Here is an 18,390-nt window from a genome sequence, read left to right on the forward strand (position 1 = left end):
GAACTCGTTACATTTCAGGACTGAAAGAGTTTTAGATTTTTTGAGGCCATTAGTTATGAAAAGATTTCCATTACCTTTCGCTTAAATCTTTAGAGCTGAGCTTTCCTTTTTTTCCTGAGCTTTTATTTTCCAAACAAACATACTTTGTACTCTCACAAATAGTTGGCAAACAGTGATAAAGGGATGGAATGAGATTCATACACTCCTTTATTGTTTCAGAACTCCATTTTTTGCCACTTATATAGGCTAAGTGTGTTAAGATAGCTCTTGGGGAAAATATGGCTATTTTCTCAAAGTTATAAACTTCATTTATGTACATTAAGTCCAGATTTTATTAGATGTTTCTGATTCTCAAAAGACCATTATTAGACTATGTTTCACTTAGGCTTTATAAAATAGCATAATAAAATAGCATAAGTAGGTATAAAGCTGAAACACAAAGAACATACATCTTTCTTCTCCCCCCCATACATAATTCTTTCAAATGTCAAGACGAGTGTCATGCTTCTTTCCGTACAGCCAAAAGATTTCTAAAACTGTATACCAGGGCACCCCTGTAAATTAATATAGATGCCACACGATATTTTAAGTTTTTAAGAGAAACATATCTGTTAGACATAACACAAACTACTAGCTCAAGATACTTTATATTTTCAATATTTTTCCATGACAGTATATCTTTGCAAGACCAGGTTTTTAATAGTTGTGATAAAAAGTACTATGCGAACAGCATAGTGGAAGAGAAAATGATACTGATGGTGTCCAAGCTTATTCCAAGGTTTGAGAAGATGGCAGTGTTCACAGTTACTCATGGTTATGACAGAAATTGTTATTAAGTTGTCTGACCCCAACTGTTAATAAACTTGGCTTAGGTGTGCTGTGAAAAAGTTACTGAAACACTAAAGGGCACCATGAGCTGAGAAAGTTATCGGGGGCATGTGTGGCATAGGCAAAAATACACTAAAACCAAAGTCACTTCATTGTTCATTTTCTACCTAAAAAATTCTGTAAACAGTTATATATGAAAGGGAAAAAAATATATACAAACATACATACAAAGTTTGCATTTTTATTGAAATCTTGTGTTAGGTATCAAACAAAATCTGCTTTCTTCAGATAAAAATATTCTCTCAGATGTCTCCAGATAACTGCTTAGTCTAAGTTGGTCCTTTAATGTCTTATTTTACTTTTACTGTCCTCATGAAATGTTCATATACACTCAGGATGTTCCCAAAAGAAATTTTATCGTGTAAAGGATCGTACATGACGACCTCTACCACTGCCTCCACTAACAAACTTTCCTCTTGAGCCTCCACTGCCGCTATTTGCACTTGCCCAGGAAGGTCCAAGACCCCCACGACCTCTGGAAGCACGGTCACGAGGACTTGGACGGTAGCCTATAAAAGAAAAAATATAATTTTTAGTCATAACATCCTTTCCTTTCCCACTATAGAAATAGTAATCTATAAAACTGAACTCAAATTAAGACAGAAATTACTCATTGCCCCTTTAAAATCCGTGTGTGCTGGTTCTGTGAATATGGTGAAGATTGCTGAACTGTCCACTTTAAATTAACTTGTATGATATGTGAGAACTGTATCTCAAATAAAGCTGTTATAAAAAAGAAAGTGCTTTGGAGCCAAAAGCTACTTCTGATCAGAAGAGTTCCGGACTTGATATAGTAGTGTTTTAGGAAAAACAGGTTACATGCTTACACACACAAGACAATATTGTAAATAAAAACAGAATATACTATATGAAGGTATCTCTATTATTAAAATACATTGGTCAAAAAAGTACCTTAAGGATTGGCTTTCACTATTGAAATATAAAATAAAGCATGGGATGCCTGGATGGTTCAGTCAGTTAAGTGTCCAACTCTTAATTCAGCTCAGGTCATGATCTCGCAGTTGTGAGATTGAGCCCCTGTGTTGGGCTCCGGGTTCAGTACAGAGTCAGCTTCAGATTCTCTCTCCCTTTCCCTCCGCCCCTCCTGCTCATGCTCTCTCTCAAATAAATAAATAAATAAATAAATAAAATCTTTTAGATTACAAAGAACAGAGCACATAACTATGAAACTGCCCAGATTATACATAGTTCAGAATCCAAAGTTGATTATTCCTAAAGGAAATACATATTGAGCATTCATTTGCAGATACAAAATTAAACTCCCTTTAGAATACTAAATCTATATTCGAAAATATTTTCTCCCAGAATGAGAGTATATGACATCCAACAATTTGAAAAGAAGGATTCACTTCTCTCTCTCAGCAGTATCAACTAGGAAGGATGTATACCTGTAGAACTAAGTGGCCGTAATGGTGGAAGAGGGCCCCTGTTAAAGTTGCTCTGGCCACCTCGACTTTCATTGTAAGTTCCTCGAGGAGTATTCTGAGCACTCCAACTGGAGCCTCTTGTTCCCTCCCGACGACTGTAGTTTCCTAAACACAGATAACACAATCAAGATCTACTACTTCAGTTGTATTACAAAAAACTCAACACTTGGGGCACCTGGGTGACTTAGCTGGTTAAACAAGTGTTTTGGTTCAGGTCATGATCCTGGGGTCCTGGGATGGAGTTCCACGTATAACCTGAAGTATAACTTCTACAAGTATACTCAGATAGTTTCTAAAAGTTTGAAGCATTTTTAAACAAGAATAATGTTTAACAGGGGCACCTGAGTGACTCAGTTGTTAATCGTCTGCCTTCGGCTCAGGTCATGATCCCAGGGTCCTGGAATCTAGCCATGTGTCGGGCTCCCTGATCAGTGGGAAGCCTGCCTCTCCCTCTCCCACCACCCCTGCTTGTGTTCCCTTTCTCACTGTGTCTCTCTCTGTCAAATAAATAAATACAATCTTAAAAAAAAATGTTTAATAAATCACAGAAGCAAAAAACGTCATGCAATAACTAAAAGCAGCCACCTTTAACAATCCATAAAACAAGTTTTGTGGGGTTTTTTGTTAATTCCATAACTGTAGCTTTAAAAAGAGGTAAGATTTGTGTTTAAAGCTCTGCTGTGCAGTGGTCGCCCTAGGTCCCATATGGAGGATGGCATTTTGAAATAAGTATGACACAGGTGTACAACGTTGGAAATGGAATTCAGTAACAGATAAAATCTTGAAGCAATTTAAAGGAGATTAAATGGGGGTGCCTGGCTGGCTCAGTTAGTAAAGCGTGTAACTCTTGATCTTGAAGTAATAGGTTTGAACCCCATGTTGGCTATAGAGAGTACTTAAAAATAAAATTAAGGGGGTGCCTGGGTGGCCCAGTGGGTTAAACCGCTGCCTTCAGCTCAGGTGCCCTGCCTCTCTGCCTACTTGTGATCTCTTTCAAATAAATAAATAAAATCTTTTAAAAATAAATAAATAAATAATAAAATTATGGGGAAAAAAGGATTAAATATAACATCAAGAATCAAGTAGATAAGGGATCCAATGGTGAACTACAAAAGAATCCTAAGAGGGGTTGCCTGAGTGGCTCAGTTGGTTAAGCAGCAGCGTTCAGCTCAGGTCATAATCCCAGGATCCTGGGATCGAGCCCATGTTGGCCCCCTGTTCAGCAGGGAGCCTGCTTCTCCCTTTCCCCACTGCTCATGCTTCTGCTCCTGCTCACTCTCTCTCTCTCTCTCAAGTGAATAAAGAAACTCTTAAAAAATCCTAAAAAAATTGTTGGTAAGTGGAACTTACAGATACTATTCAGAATGTATAGATACTTCTCAAAAAGGATAAATACAATTCCCAATGTGAAAGAGAACATAATTAGCCAAGTGACTTCTTTTAAACTTATCACTAAACAGGCAATTAATTAAACATTAACTTAAAGATTTTTTCTATCCAATAAAGTACTCTGCAAATAGTTAACCACTGGTATGAGGTAGTAGCTTAATTGTAATAACTGAAAAATACTTCATTGGAATCATTTACATCTAAATCACTTCTATTCAATACTCTAATATGCCAATACTCTAACCCATTAGAAAAGAAATGCTAAAAAGTCACCTTTTGAAGCAGGTGGTGTGAAAAACCTATTCTGACTGTGAAAAGCACCCCGTCCTCCTCGATTGCCTGAAAATCCACCACGAGAAGAAATCTTCTGTGATACTTTGAGTGGCCGTTTGGGTGGGGGTATTCCATCTTGAGGGACCACTTCTTTACTCTCAGCCGCAACAAAGTCATCCACGTGCATAGATGGTGGTCTGCTTGTGTTCTGTTTTCTCTGACGAAAAATATCATGGGGTCGTATACCCTGTCCAAATCCTCCCCTGCCCCTTCCTCTTGGTGGCGGCACAACATGGGCTCGTTTGGCAGGTTCAATGTATTCAGATTTCCCACTATTAAAACAAAAACACTCCATGAAAACTTTTTTTTTTTTCAAATTTCCAGTGAATATATAAGTTAAAGTTTGCAATACTGAAAACTCCATTTCAATTACTTCTTCATTCAGTTGTGTTAATGGTGCAAATATCTATTACTCTCCAGGGATACACAACAAAACTAGCTAAGAATGGTACTCACATTCTATAGCTATGATTAACCATTATTTAAAATAATACAGCTCACCACTTGTTCAAACCTTCCAAAGTCTCATAAAGTAGAACAAGGTGACAAATGTACTGGGTATATCCTGGTCAAAATATTATCTTTAAAAAAAAAAACCCAAACAATATTCATGACTCATGTATTACATCACCTTCCTTTTTTCTCTATAGTTATGTGGCTATCTTAAAGTACATAACAATAAGTAAGCTTCCATGACCACAATCAAGATCTTCCGTATAATAAATTTTACCTTGAAGTTATAAAGGTCTCATGCTTGTGCTTCCCAAGTTTGAATCCTTTAGTGGTCTTAGTTCTCCCTGGAGATGATGGCTCTGACAAGAATGAGCGCTCTAATTCTGAATGCAAGTCAAAGTCACTACAGCATTTTTCAGAGAGCTCAATTAAGTCAACCTTCACCTGCAGTCATAAAAATTAAACAAAATGAGAAATACATCTTACATTAATTACTAATGTAACATTCTATTACAGGAATTCGTATTTCCTATAGATCATATTTAACTCTCATAATAAATAAATTATAGGTCTGCTCCTTTCCCTCACCCTTTTTTTTTTTTTTTAAGATTTTAAGTAATCGTTACACCCAACATGCATGCTCTGCCAGCTAAGCCAGTCAGGCATCCCTTTCCTTCATCTTTTCAAAAAGCAACATCATTGGTAGTTAAAGAAAAAAATCTTAGGAATTCAGATGCATTTTGGGGTGGGGTAGGGTGGCATTTCTCCCCAAAGAAGGGCTGTCTGCTGTCTGACAGGAACTCAGGATTTATCTATATAAACAAAGTAGCATCTATATAAACAAAGTAGCATCTCCAAAACTCTTCCAAAACAATCTGAAAATAACATACTTTGTAAGCCTTGTATAGTCACAATATCTGTAATAAAAGGATTCTGTGCCACAGTTCTCAAAGTTCCCTGCATTAAGTGATGGTCTAACCTAAGTTTACTTCCAAAGAAATAAAAAATTATGTTTACTTAAGTCTTATTTAAATTTAGCAAACCCAAGACTCCAAATTTTCCAAACCATGTAAAGTTCTAATCTTCATCGCAAGATAGTTGTGTTTCGACATAAAAGTTATGAAACAACAACTTCTAACACAAATATTTTCGATCTGTGATACTAAATATGGTAGCCACTAACCACACATGCCTATTTAAATTAATTAAAATTAAATAAAAAATAAAATTCAGTTTCTTAGTTATATCAGCAACATTTCATTACTCAACAGTCACTTAAGATTAATGGCTACTATACTGGACAGCGCAGGTTATTGAATATTTCTGTTACTGCATAAAGTTCTATTGGACAGAGCAGTTCTAAAAAAATCATTGAACAATTTACACTAAAAGAGAAATTAAGTCTTGTTTTTAAATTTTTAAGTAAGCTCTACTCCCAACGTGGGGTATGAACTCATGACCCCAAGATCAAGAGCCACATGCTGGAGCTGCCTGGGTGGCTCAGTTGGTTAAGTCTGACTCTTGATTTTAGCTCAGATTATGGTCTCAGAGTCCTGGGATTGAGCCCTGTGTCAGGCTTCCCTGCTCAGTGGGGACTCTGCTTTTCCCGCTGCCACTCCCCCTGCTTGTTTCTCTTGTTCACCCTCTCTCAAAAAAATAAATAAAATTTTTTAAAAAAGAAAAAAAAGAGTCATTAGGTTCTACTGACTAAGCCATACAGGCACCCCAAGAGGAATTAATTCTTTAACGCAATTTAAATAAAATCTTGTGCAATATTTTTTAAAAAGGGAAAGGAGCCTTCAATATATTAAATATACCTTAAACGTAAAGTAAATAATTTTTAGTCTCATATGCAATGAGACATGATAAATACTAATACTCTTTGGACCACAGAATATCCAAATATATTTATTTTTTTGATCAAGAAAAAAAAATACATGGTACAGTAATATGTAACAAATCATCCTCCCTAATACAGTCTGAGAAGCATAAATCAGAGTGCTTTAAATTTTAAATGTTTATTTATACTCTTACCTGTTCACAGCATTATGTTCAAGAGCATTTGTACCTATACTAACAAGCAAGTTCTTTACATTTCCCCCAAATTAAGAGCCAACTGCCAAAATACTATTCCTCTCCTTAAACCCCAAATGAACTGTAATTTTGTGGGATACTTTTCTCTATTTTATACCCTAAAAATACAAGAAAAATGCTTCAGAGTACTTTAGCAAAAACATACTTTGTGCGTTAAAAAAATCTCATTCTTGGGGCGCCTGGGTGGCTCAGTGGGTTAAGCCGCTGCCTTCGGCTCAGGTCATGATCTCAGGGTCCTGGGATCGAGCCCCGCATCGGGCTCTCTGCTCCGCGGGGAGCCTGCTTCCTCCTCTCTCTCTCTCTGCCTGCCTCTCTGCCTACTTGTGATCTCTGTCTGTCAAATAAATAAATAAAATCTTTAAAAAAAATAAAAATAAAAATAAAAAAAAAATAAAATAAAAAAATCTCATTCTTAAATATACAATCTAACTAGAAAGAACTGAGTGTTCTGGATACCATTAGTGGGTAATTGATACAAAAATAATGCAGTGCTTGTCCTCACATGGGCTTTTAACAGCCATACACTATCTAATTTGTTTTAGTGCTAACAATACACACAAAAAATGAAAAAATCAACAATAACTTTTTTCTAATATTTAATAATAAAATTATTTATACCAAATCCAGATCTGTATCAATCTCTTCAGCCTGAAATGGAGTGAACCACATGGATTTCAACTGATCATCCATGACATCAGCTAGCACATATGCAGTCCTAGAACAAGAGAGGTATTTGGTAAAACACTTAATTCCAAAATCAAATATTTTAGCTTACCTTCTAAGCAAAATCTGTGGAAGGTACAATTAAAAATGCTACCTTCAAAACCATTAGCAAAATAAGTACTTAAAAACCAAGTTTATTATATTGTACCAACACATACAAAACTGTATTTAATTTTTCCAAATAATTCCATCAAACTGAATAGTCACTAGGCTTCAAAAGTACAGTGCTTCAAAGATCAAGAGGCATATAACCTCTAGAACAGGGATCAGTAAACTATGCCCCCCATTCTGCAAACCTGCTTGTATATAGCCAATAAGCTAGAAATGCTCTATTTTTTTAAGTTTTTAAGTTTTTAAAAAAGCCATAAGAAACAAACAAGATGCTATAGAAGAATATGCAACAGAGGCCAAACATCACCTACAAAGCCTAGAATTTTTACTATCTGGTCCTTTACAGAAAAACAGTTCGCTGGCCCTCTTTAGACCCCAGTCATTAAATAGACATTATCTACTTAACCAGAAAACTGTTTATTTTACCTATTGTTAAACAGATTCTGGAGAGATTCTGGAGCTGAAAGTACTGGTTCTACATCCTGGTCACCAAGGGGTAAAGGATCGCCAGATGATTCCAGCATCTGCTTAAGTCCAACTACATTGTCCAACAAAGAATCCAGATTGTCATCATCTTTTGAATGTTCCTAGAAACAGACAAAACCAGAGTAAGATGATGCAGGTAAAACTTGAACATTTATGCCCATAATCTACTGATTCTTTAGTAGAAAATGTTGTATTTTTTGATTACTAAGAAATTTGGAATACCATCAAAAACTTATCAACTTAATATTAAACATGTTCAAATAAAACAAACATGAAAAACATTTGTCCTTTTATTTCTGAAGAAGGGTAGCAGGGGGCACCCTGCATTCAAACAATAGATAATTCAAAAACTATTGCCCTCTTCCTTAAGATTCATATTAGTTCATATTAGTATGGAGAATTTCACCCCAATTATTAATTTAAAGAGTATTTCAAACTTTTTAAGTACCAACTGAGGGTTCACTATTTAAAAAGGCCACTATGAAAAACTTGTATAGTCAAAAAGAGAAGATAAAATTATCTTGGGATTGAACTCTTTTTATCTTGTTTCTATTTTTTTCCTTTTTTTTTTTTTTTTTTTACCAAAACAAGCTTCTCTAGTTCAAGGAACAAATTTTCTGGACTTTCTTCTTTGCTTTGTAGAAGCTGTTTTAACTCTGCAGCATTAATACTCATTGTCCGTGATGGATGAGCTCCCTCTACTTCCATGAGACCACTATCATCTCCACAACATCCCTGTAAATGTCACATACAAGTTAAATTTGAGAGCAGAGAAATTTGCAAAGATGCTTCCAAACTTATTCAGATATTTAAGCCATTTGCTGCAATCTTCCCCTCAATATTTTGGTTTTTACATTAATATAAATGGCTAGTTTTAAGAAAGTCAGCTCAAGACTGAAATACGTCTCTTTGAGTAAGACTCAAAAAATAAACAGGTAAACACACATACTCAATTTACTAGCAGCAGATTTCTCAACAAAAACATCCAATGCAAATACAATGGCACTTGCAGGACATGTAATATACTGACTGATACTCAATAAAATGCCTACTATAATAAAGAACTGATGGAACCTAAATTTATCTTTCTGGAGTTAAGGCAAACAACTAGAGAAAACAGTAACTACCATATTTATGGCTATATGCTGTCATGAAAAAACTTATTATTTCTTGCTTTAAAAAGTAAACAATATAATATAATGAGTTTTGGCATGACAATAATTTAATATTAGAAAATTCATCCAGCAAACCAAGTCTTGATTCATGAAAATAAATCTATCCACATTGTCACATATGCTAGAACACTTAAGTAGTTCCAAATCTTTACAACACAATCTTATTTTATTATTTTTATTTAGGTCTAATTAACACACAGTATTATATTAGTTTCAGCATACAACAGTGAATCAATATTTGTATACATTGAGAACTAATTACTACAATAAGTCTAGTTACCATCTGTCACCATACAAAGAAAGCCGTCTCACAAAATCTAGGGTCAAATTTAGCACAATTTGAAGTATTCTGTATATACAATACTAACAGAAATAGTAATAAAGAATTTTTAAGAAGATTTTAAAAAACAATACTATATAAAATTATTTCAGGAAAATGAAAATGAAAATTCTATCAAATTTGTGACATAGTTTCAAATCAAATTCTATTCATTTGTCAAGCACAGCTATTTGTATTAAACACATGCTTCATATTAAATATACTGCTTGTATATTAAGTATAATGTTAATTATAAATATTTTATATAGTATAATTATAAATAAATATTAAATATAAGGCTTGTATTAAATCATACAGGACACTGTATCAATACTCTGGGAAAAAGATGGAAAGACATGCTTTCTGACCTATTCAGAAAGAGGGGTGGGAAATGGTAAAAAGGCCTGTAAATTATCTATGAAAAAGAAATATAATAACATGTTTTAATGTGTAGAGAAAGAAAGTGATCTCAAAGGCTTCACAAAGAGGGATGAATTAAACAGGAATTATGAACAGATTACTTTTATCGAGAGAGAGAGAGAGACCAAAAGTTAAGAAAAGCATCACAAGGAAAGATGTGTATATGTATGAAATTTAAGGATGATGGCATAGTATAAAATGTTTTCTAAGGAAGAAGTTGTAGCAAAGGTAGCTTTTTGGCCATAGAGTAAATAGTCTTGAATGCCATGCTAAAAAGTTTGGAGTTTATTTAACAGATACCAAAAGTTATTTTAAGATGGAGGGACATGATCTGAGGTCTGATTTACAAAGATATGAACTCACACAGAGCTCTTCAGAAAATATGAGAGAAGTAAATGTTTGGAAGGAAACTGGAAAGAAGGCTGATGCAATACTCTGCAAGTAAAGGTATAAGAATTAATTTTTAAAAACCTATATATAAATTCTAGAGTGGAAAAGTACAGTAACTGAAATAAAAAACTGAGTAGAGGGGCTCAACATTAAAGATGGGTCAGCTGAGATGATCCACTTTAAGGAACAGACAGAAAAAAATGAAGAACCACAAACAAAACCTCAGAGACCTTCCAGGTACCATCAAGAGCATCATCATACATATAATAAGAATCCAGAGAAAGAGTCACAAAGAATATATGAAGAATTAATAGCTGAAAACACCCCAAATTTAATGAAAAACACTAATCTATACTTCCAAAAGGATCAACAAACTCTGAGAATAAACTCAAAGAAATTCATACTCAGACACATCATGATTAAACTGTTAAGAACCAGACAAAGAATCTTTTTTTTTTCTTAAAGATTTTATTTATTTGACAGACAGAGATCACAAGTAGGCAGAGAGGCAGGCAGAGAGAAAGAGGAGGAAGCAGGCTCCCCACCGAGCATAGAGTCTGACTCGGGGCTCGATCCCAGGACCACAACCTGAGCCGAAGGCAGAGGCTTTAACCCACTGAGCCACCCAGGCGCCCCAAAGACAGAGAATCTTGAAAGCAACAAAAGAGAAGTGACTCAGCTAATAAAAGGGATCCTCAATAAGATTAACTATTTGTCATCAGAAACCAATGGAGGGGCACCTGGGTGGCTCAGTGGGTTAAGCCTCTGCCTTCAGCTCAGGTCATGATCTCAGGGTCCTGGAATCAAGCCCCGCACAGGGCTCTCTTCTCAGCAGAGAGCCTGCTTCTCCATCTCTCTCTGCCTGCCTCTCTGCCTACTTGTGATCTCTCTCTCTGCCAAATAAGTAAATAAAATCTTTAAAAAAAAAAGAAAAAGAAAAAGAAAAAGAAAGAAAGAAAGAAAGAAATCAGTGGAAGCCAAAATTTAGAAAGAAGACATACTTGAAATGCAGAAAGAAAAACGTTATCAACCAAGAGTTCTATAATTGACAAAACTATCCTTCAAAAAGAAGGAGAAATAAGACATTCCTAGATTTTTTTTTTAAAGATTTTATTTTATTTATTTGACAGAGCGAGATCACAGTAGGCAGAGAGGCAGGCAGAGAGAGAGAGAGAGGGAAGCAGGCTCCCCGCCGAGCAGAGAGCCCGATATGGGACTCGATCCCAGGATCCTGAGATCATATCCCGAGCCAAAGGCAGCAGCTTAACCCACTGAGCCACCCAGGCGCCCGATTTTTTTTTTTTTTTTAAAGAAAGAATTCACCACTAGCAAACTTATTCCACAAAAAATACTTAAGGGAGTCCTTCAAACAAATGACATGAAGGAATATTAAACAGCAATTTAAATCCATATGAAAAAATAAAGAATGTCAGTAAAGTATATATAGGTAAAAGGCAATACTATCATATATTCTTTTTAAAGATTTATTTATTTATTTGACAGAGAGAGCATGCACACGTAGGCGGGCGGGGGGAAGCAGGCTCCCTACAGTACCCCAAGATCATGACCTGAGCTGAAGTCAGAGGCTTAACCCACTGAGCCATCCAGGCACCTGATACTAACGCATTTTTATTTGTAACTCTTCTCTTTTCCTATTGAACTAAAAGACAACAAAGTAAAGCAATGATGCTAAAACTGTGTTGAGGGGTTCATAATGTATAAAAATGTAATTTGCATGATTATAGCATAAAGGAAGGGAATAAAGGTATACTGTAGCATTTTTTATATACTACTAAAATTATGTTATATTAATGTGAAGTAGACCGTATTCAATTAAGGTGTTAAATGTAATACTCAGGAAACCACTAATAACTAAAAAAAAAAAAAAAGGCAAAAGAAATAACAAAAAAAATTAAAATGGGGATGCCCAGGTGGCACAGTTGAATAAATGTCTGCTTTCGGCTCAGGACATGATCCCAGGGTCCTGAAATTAAGTCCCACATTGGGCTCAAGCCTGCTTCTACCTCTGCCTGCCACTTCCCCCCACTTGTGTGTGCACACACTCTCTCTGACAAATAAATAAATCTTAAAAAAAAACAGTTAAAATGGCAAAGTTGTAAATATCTATTTAACATAAGATACAATAAAGAGGAAAAAAGGTTATATAGGAAGTAAATAACAAAACACAGACATAAATCCTATCAGTAATTAGACATAAATAAATTGATTATAACAATCAAAAGAAATTAGCAGAATGTAAAACAAACACAACCCAACTATATGGTATCTACAAGGGACACATTTTTATGTATGTATGTGTGTAGGCTCCACACCTAACATGGGGCAGAACTCACAATCCTGAGATAAATACTTGCATGCACCACCAACTAGAAAAGCCAGGTGCCCAAGAGACACACTTAAGACTGAAAGATACAAACAGACTGAAAGTAAAAGGGTAGAAAAAATATATACCACACAAACAATAAATAAAACATAGCTAAAGTGGTTGTACCAGTAATTCAAAATAAAGGTTTAGACATAAGTTATTACTACACATAAGTGTAATAACATAAGTTATTACTAGAGATGAAGAAAGACACTTTATAATAGCAAAAGCATCAATCCATCAGGAAGACAAACATGGACATATATGCACCTGACAAATAGAGCTCAAGATGCTGGAAGCAAAAACCTGACAGAAGTAAAGGGAGAAATAGACACTTCAGCAGTAACAGTTGGAGACTTCACTCCCCTACTTTCAGTAGTGGGTAGAACAACTAGGCAGAAAATCAACAACGAAACAGAAGGCTTGAACAACAATAAACTATCTACTCCTAACAGGCATGTACAGTAGGTGCCACCAAAGAGTGGCAGAAGACACATTTCTTCTTAAGGGCACATGGAACATATGTTCCAGGAAAGCACATACACTATACTGTAAAACAAGCCTCAACAAAGTATGATCTCTGACCACAAAGGAATGAAGTTAGAAATCAATTACAGAAGGAAATGTGGAAAAGTCACACCTATATGCAAATTAGACACACATCTAAATAATCAATGAACCAAAGAAAAAATTACAAGAGGGATGAGAAAATCCTTAGAGATAAACAAAACCAAAAACATGACATGCCACAATGTACAGAGGAAAATTTGTAGCTATAAATGCCTACATTTACAAAGAAGGAAAACACATAAATAAACAGAAAATCTCAAATTAGTATAACCTAAACTTCCACCTGAAGAAATTAGAAACTGAAGAGTAAACTGACCTCAAAGCAAGTAGAAGGGAAAAAAACCAGTAAGGATAAAAGCAGAAATAACCAAATAGAGAACAGAAAAATAGAAAAAAATCAAAGAAGGGGCACCTGGGTGGCTTAGTCAGTTAAGCATCCACCTCTTAATTTCAGCTCAGGTCATGATCTTGGCATCCTGGGATCAAGCCCCGAGTCAGGCTCCAAGCTCAGAGGGAACTGTGTTTTAGGATTCTCTCTCTCACTCTGCACCTCCCCCCACTCATGCATTCACACTCTCTAAAAAATAAAGAAATCTTTTTTTTTTTTTAAGATTTTTATTTATTTATTTGACAGAGATCACAAGTAGGAAGAGAAGCAGGCAGAGAGAGATAGGAGGAAGCAGGCTCCCTGCTGAGCAGAGAGCCAGATGCGGGCCTCGATCTCAGGACCCTGAGATCATGACCTGACCCGAAGGCAGAGGCTTTAACCCACTGAGCCACCCAGGCGCCCCAAAATAAAGAAATCTTTAAAAAAAAAAAAAATGAAGACACTATGGGTAGTAGTTCTCTATTTAAGCTGCCACATCAGAATATTCAAAAATTAATGATGCTTAATAAATTTAAAAAGAGTTTAGTAATTTCTGCTCTTAAACACCTTTTTTATATATCAGAAACTTGCATTTATAGTGAGAAAAGGGCACAGAAAAACACTAAGTTCAAACTTCCAAAACACATCCTAAGATACTTTTGAACACAAGTGATTTTTTTAACTTACGATGAACTTTATAAATTTAAAAAATACACATATACACATAGGTACACTTACCATTGTGTCAGAGTTAAGAATCTGTCTCATAAATTCCAAAAATGAAGATGCAAGTTCACCTGTGTCCTTACTAAATGTGCTGACCACTCGTTTCAGTAAACTATGCAAAGCATTACTGTTTTTCCTTAAAGAACTGTAAATAAATAGAGAGGATATGTCTTGAAATTTTAATGTATAAATCTCGCATAAGAAATAAATTACCTCCATTTGGTCCACTGTTCAAAAAATGTTTTGGTGTGGCTATGTACATAAACCATTTAACAAGGCAGTACCTAGAGATGCAGCCTTTTAAAATTAAGCTCCAAGTTCTTAAAGAAAACACTCCCCCCTACCAAAAGAAAATATTTAGCCCAAATATAGAGATATAAAACTTAGCACAAGAAAATTCAAGGTTCCTTATTTTTACACTTTTTATAGCCTGAGGATTTTTCTAATATAAGGTTATAGTGGTCTCAGAAACCTGACCAGAAAGACTGATTTACATAATAACTACAAAAAGTAAGTATCTTTATGGCACTATAATCTGACAGAAGGAAATCAAGGGTATAGACTAGGGATCTACAAAGTTTTTATGTAAAGAACCCAATGGTACATATTTTATGCTTTGCAGGCTATGAAACAACGCAGTCTGTTTCTCTCTATACACAAAAGCAGTCTCAGTTACAACTATTCAACTGCTTGTGTAGTAGAAAGCGGTCATAAACAATACATAAATGCTGACTATGTTCTAATAAAACTGTATTTACAAACACTGGTGGTAGGCTGGATCTGGCCTGTGGCCTAACTCCTGATACTGCGAGATTTAAGCATAGCAATCAATCATGACAACATACAGTCCTAATAAAATTATTCTACATACTTACACAGCTCTTTGTTGATCAACAGAGAATTTCAATGGCAAAGTATTCTAATATTCACTTGTGTCCTTTAAGTTGTAATACTTCATAATTAGTCAAAATGAAAATAAGACTATATTAACACTAAACATACAGTGTTTGTATTTGAAAAATGCGGTTGGATTCTGAGATGCCATCATAGAAGACTTTGGTAAAGTAATATAAAAGAGAGAAAGATATGCAAAAACAATGAATACTGTTATGCTGAAAATTAATTAATTAATTAATTAATTAAAAGAAAAAAGAGAGAGAAAGATAAAGACTCCTGCTCTTGAAAACTTTATAAAATAATGAAATGGATAAGGCACAACAAATAGGAATGATATTAAATACAAAGACAGCTAATATGATTAATGAATAAAGCATGGGTTTAAAATTAGACTACAATAATTACTAGCTTCTACATACAACTTTAAGCAAATGAGCCTTACTTACAGGATCTATCAAAAACTGGAGCTCACTACATTACCTATTAGAATGTCTAAAATTTAAAGAACTAATAATACCAAAATCTACTATATTTGTTGCTCAACTTGTAAAGAAGTTGTCTATAAAAAAGTAATGCACTGAAATTTTAAGGTAAGGGAAGTGCTCTGTATGCAGTTGTGGTGATAAACACTCTATGCATTTGTCAAAATCCATAGACCTGTACAACATGAAACATGAATGAGGTTACAAGGAAAGGGAGAAAACTAGAAACAACATCTGATATTGAAGTCAAAATGTCAGTATACACTAATTTTAAAAAATACATACATATAAATAAATACATACAAAAATAAATGTTGATGTGTATATGAATAACTTAGGACACATGCATATATTTCTTCACTCTATCCAATGAAAAGAACCTAAATCAGTGATACAAGTTGAACAACAAAATGAGTAACAATAGCATTAGATCATATAAAGAAAAAATTAATGTCCATAAGTCTATATTGATATAAATCCCTAAATAAGTAAACAAATGAGGGAAAAGTGATAATTCTTCCTTACAAAAAGATAATAAAAAGGAATAAGAGAAATAGGAAATTTGCATTAGGACACCACAGTAAAAACTGCCACATGCCAAGATTCACTGATGAGTACTAAACTCAGTAGACAAAAGGTTTAAGCAGAAATAAGATATTTGCATAGTCTCAAAATACATTCTCTAAAATATTTAGTAATTAAAAGTAGAAAATTATTAGGTTTACAGAGCAGAATCCTGACAGCACCTCAGTCAAGAGATCAAGGTGAATATCACCAAGAAATACTTGAGTGGATGGTGATAACATTTACTGGGATGAGCAAGACAGAAACATGCTTGAAGCAAGAATATCAAGGGCTCTGCTTTAGGTCTATTTAGTCTGAACTGTCCATTAAACAACCAAGCAGAGATGGCAAAAGATGGATGGGTTATTTGGAGCTTAGCAGAAAAATTAGAGCCAGAGGGAGAAAAGGGAATAGATTAAGACAATTTAGGAAAAGATTACCAACAGGAAAAAGACCAGAAACATGAATCCAACAAAGCCAAAAACATCACATAAAATGCTATGGCAATGTATGCAAAGGGTACTTGTAAGAGCCAGGAATAGAGGAATCAAGGAAAACTTTTTTTTTTTTTTTTTGCTTTCTTAGAGGTGAAGAATATGAGTTTTAAAGGATATACAGTAAATATCCAGGCAAAAGGAAAAAGGTCATTCCAGAAGTAAAATGTAAAGACTATAATGAGAGACTGGGGACAGGGCAGGAGGAGAAGGAAAATTTGGATTTTCAGCAGGTGCTACCCACTGAGAGAGAATATAAATGAGGAGAGAGGTAGGACCCAGCACCACATAGTATTTGGAACATAAGTTTTCAGCCAATGTTATAAGAATGAATGAGAGGCACAAACATATGTCTCTTCCTCCCTTCTATCTCATAATCCTACATACTTCTACAAATTCCCAAGGAAATCTCCATAATACCCAGCTACCATCCTAGAGAAGAAAAAGATGAGGGCATGGACTGAGAGACTGGAGCAGAAATTATACTTGAAGTTTACATGATCTCAAATTAATTTTATCTCAGCCATTCCTCTACAGAATAAAAAACATAAAAAAGTACTTTTAGCTTTAGGGTCCATAATATCATACCACCATCACTTCTGAAGGACTAAAGGTAAATGTATCAACAAAGCAAATAGAGTATGAATTAACATCCCTGGAACAGTAAGATTCCCTTCTTAAATACTGTTAAGTTGCCCACATTAATTTGTCCATCTACTCAGTTTATAATTTTAATCTTAAAGATTTTATTACTAGCACACTTCACTGCTAACAAATCTATTCCATAGATATAAATTTTTCCATATGAAAGAAATCACATCTTCAACTTTCTATAATTATCTATGAGTTAATCAATTTGGGGAGGGGTGACAGAGTAAAAAATTAAACCCAAGAATGTATTAAATTAAGCATACCTTTTTAAATGAAACAATCCATAATCATGCTCTGCAAGAAACATCATTGTTCTGACACATGTCAGTAAACAGTTGTAACTGCTCTCAGAGTTAGCTAGCACAGCTAGTAAACAGTCACAAATTGAGGCCATCAGTTCTTTGTTTGGTAGAGAATTGGAGAGCTGCTCCAGTTCAGAAATAGAACCTTCAGAAGAGTTTGGCAAAATAAGAGCAATGTCCTGTGAGGGAGGAGTAGAGGAAAAAATTTACTTTGTTATCAATTAACATTTTTATATTAGAAAAACATACCAATTAAACCTTAGGAACTGCCTCATCAAAATACTGTTACCTTACTATCCTAAATAGAAACTCAAACACAAAGGACTCATTTTGCTCTTCTATAAAAGGTAATACAAAGATATACACCTAAAGAAATAAAAGCAAATATTTAACTTTACAATATTTTTACTTTAAAAGAACATCTCATTCATTCATGGCTCAAATGTGGGGCCTGAACTCATGACAAGATCAAGAGCTGCATCTTCTACCAACTGAGTCAGCCAGGTGCTCCTGAAAGTTTTTCTTTTTGCATCATACTGAATGTAGTTCCTATCTTCAAATGGTTAAGTGAACTACTTTTGGTACTAAAATATTTTAAATCATTGTATTATTGATTCATTTGAGTATTTTTTAATTTATAAAGAAATTATTCAGTGAAATAAAATTTTATTATTTGAAAGAGAGAGTGAGCAAATGCACATGAGGGGGTGTGCAGAAGGAGA

General features: G+C 34.7%; 1 protein-coding gene across 2 annotated transcripts in view; it reads right to left on the bottom strand.

Annotated features, from left to right (window-relative positions):
* Positions 1-1,049: 1,049 nt before the first annotated feature.
* Positions 1,050-18,390, bottom strand: part of VIRMA (vir like m6A methyltransferase associated) — a 57,352-nt gene continuing 40,011 nt past the window's right edge. Inside the window, exons 16-24 of one of the 2 annotated variants that reach the window (XM_032315795.1) lie at positions 17,630-17,847; positions 14,291-14,423; positions 8,508-8,660; positions 7,866-8,026; positions 7,224-7,320; positions 4,789-4,955; positions 3,999-4,330; positions 2,298-2,441; positions 1,050-1,397 (exon numbers count right to left, since the gene is read on the bottom strand). In XM_032315795.1, the coding sequence (XP_032171686.1) occupies positions 1,243-1,397; positions 2,298-2,441; positions 3,999-4,330; positions 4,789-4,955; positions 7,224-7,320; positions 7,866-8,026; positions 8,508-8,660; positions 14,291-14,423; positions 17,630-17,847 (1,560 nt within the window). In that variant the 3' untranslated portion in view covers positions 1,050-1,242. The remainder of the gene's footprint in view (positions 1,398-2,297; positions 2,442-3,998; positions 4,331-4,788; positions 4,956-7,223; positions 7,321-7,865; positions 8,027-8,507; positions 8,661-14,290; positions 14,424-17,629; positions 17,848-18,390) is intronic. The other variant, XM_032315796.1, reaches the window with a different exon arrangement.

The sequence above is a fragment of the Mustela erminea genome, chromosome 16 (genome assembly GCF_009829155.1).
Source record: "Mustela erminea isolate mMusErm1 chromosome 16, mMusErm1.Pri, whole genome shotgun sequence".
In the NCBI taxonomy this organism is placed as follows: Eukaryota; Metazoa; Chordata; class Mammalia; order Carnivora; family Mustelidae; genus Mustela; species Mustela erminea.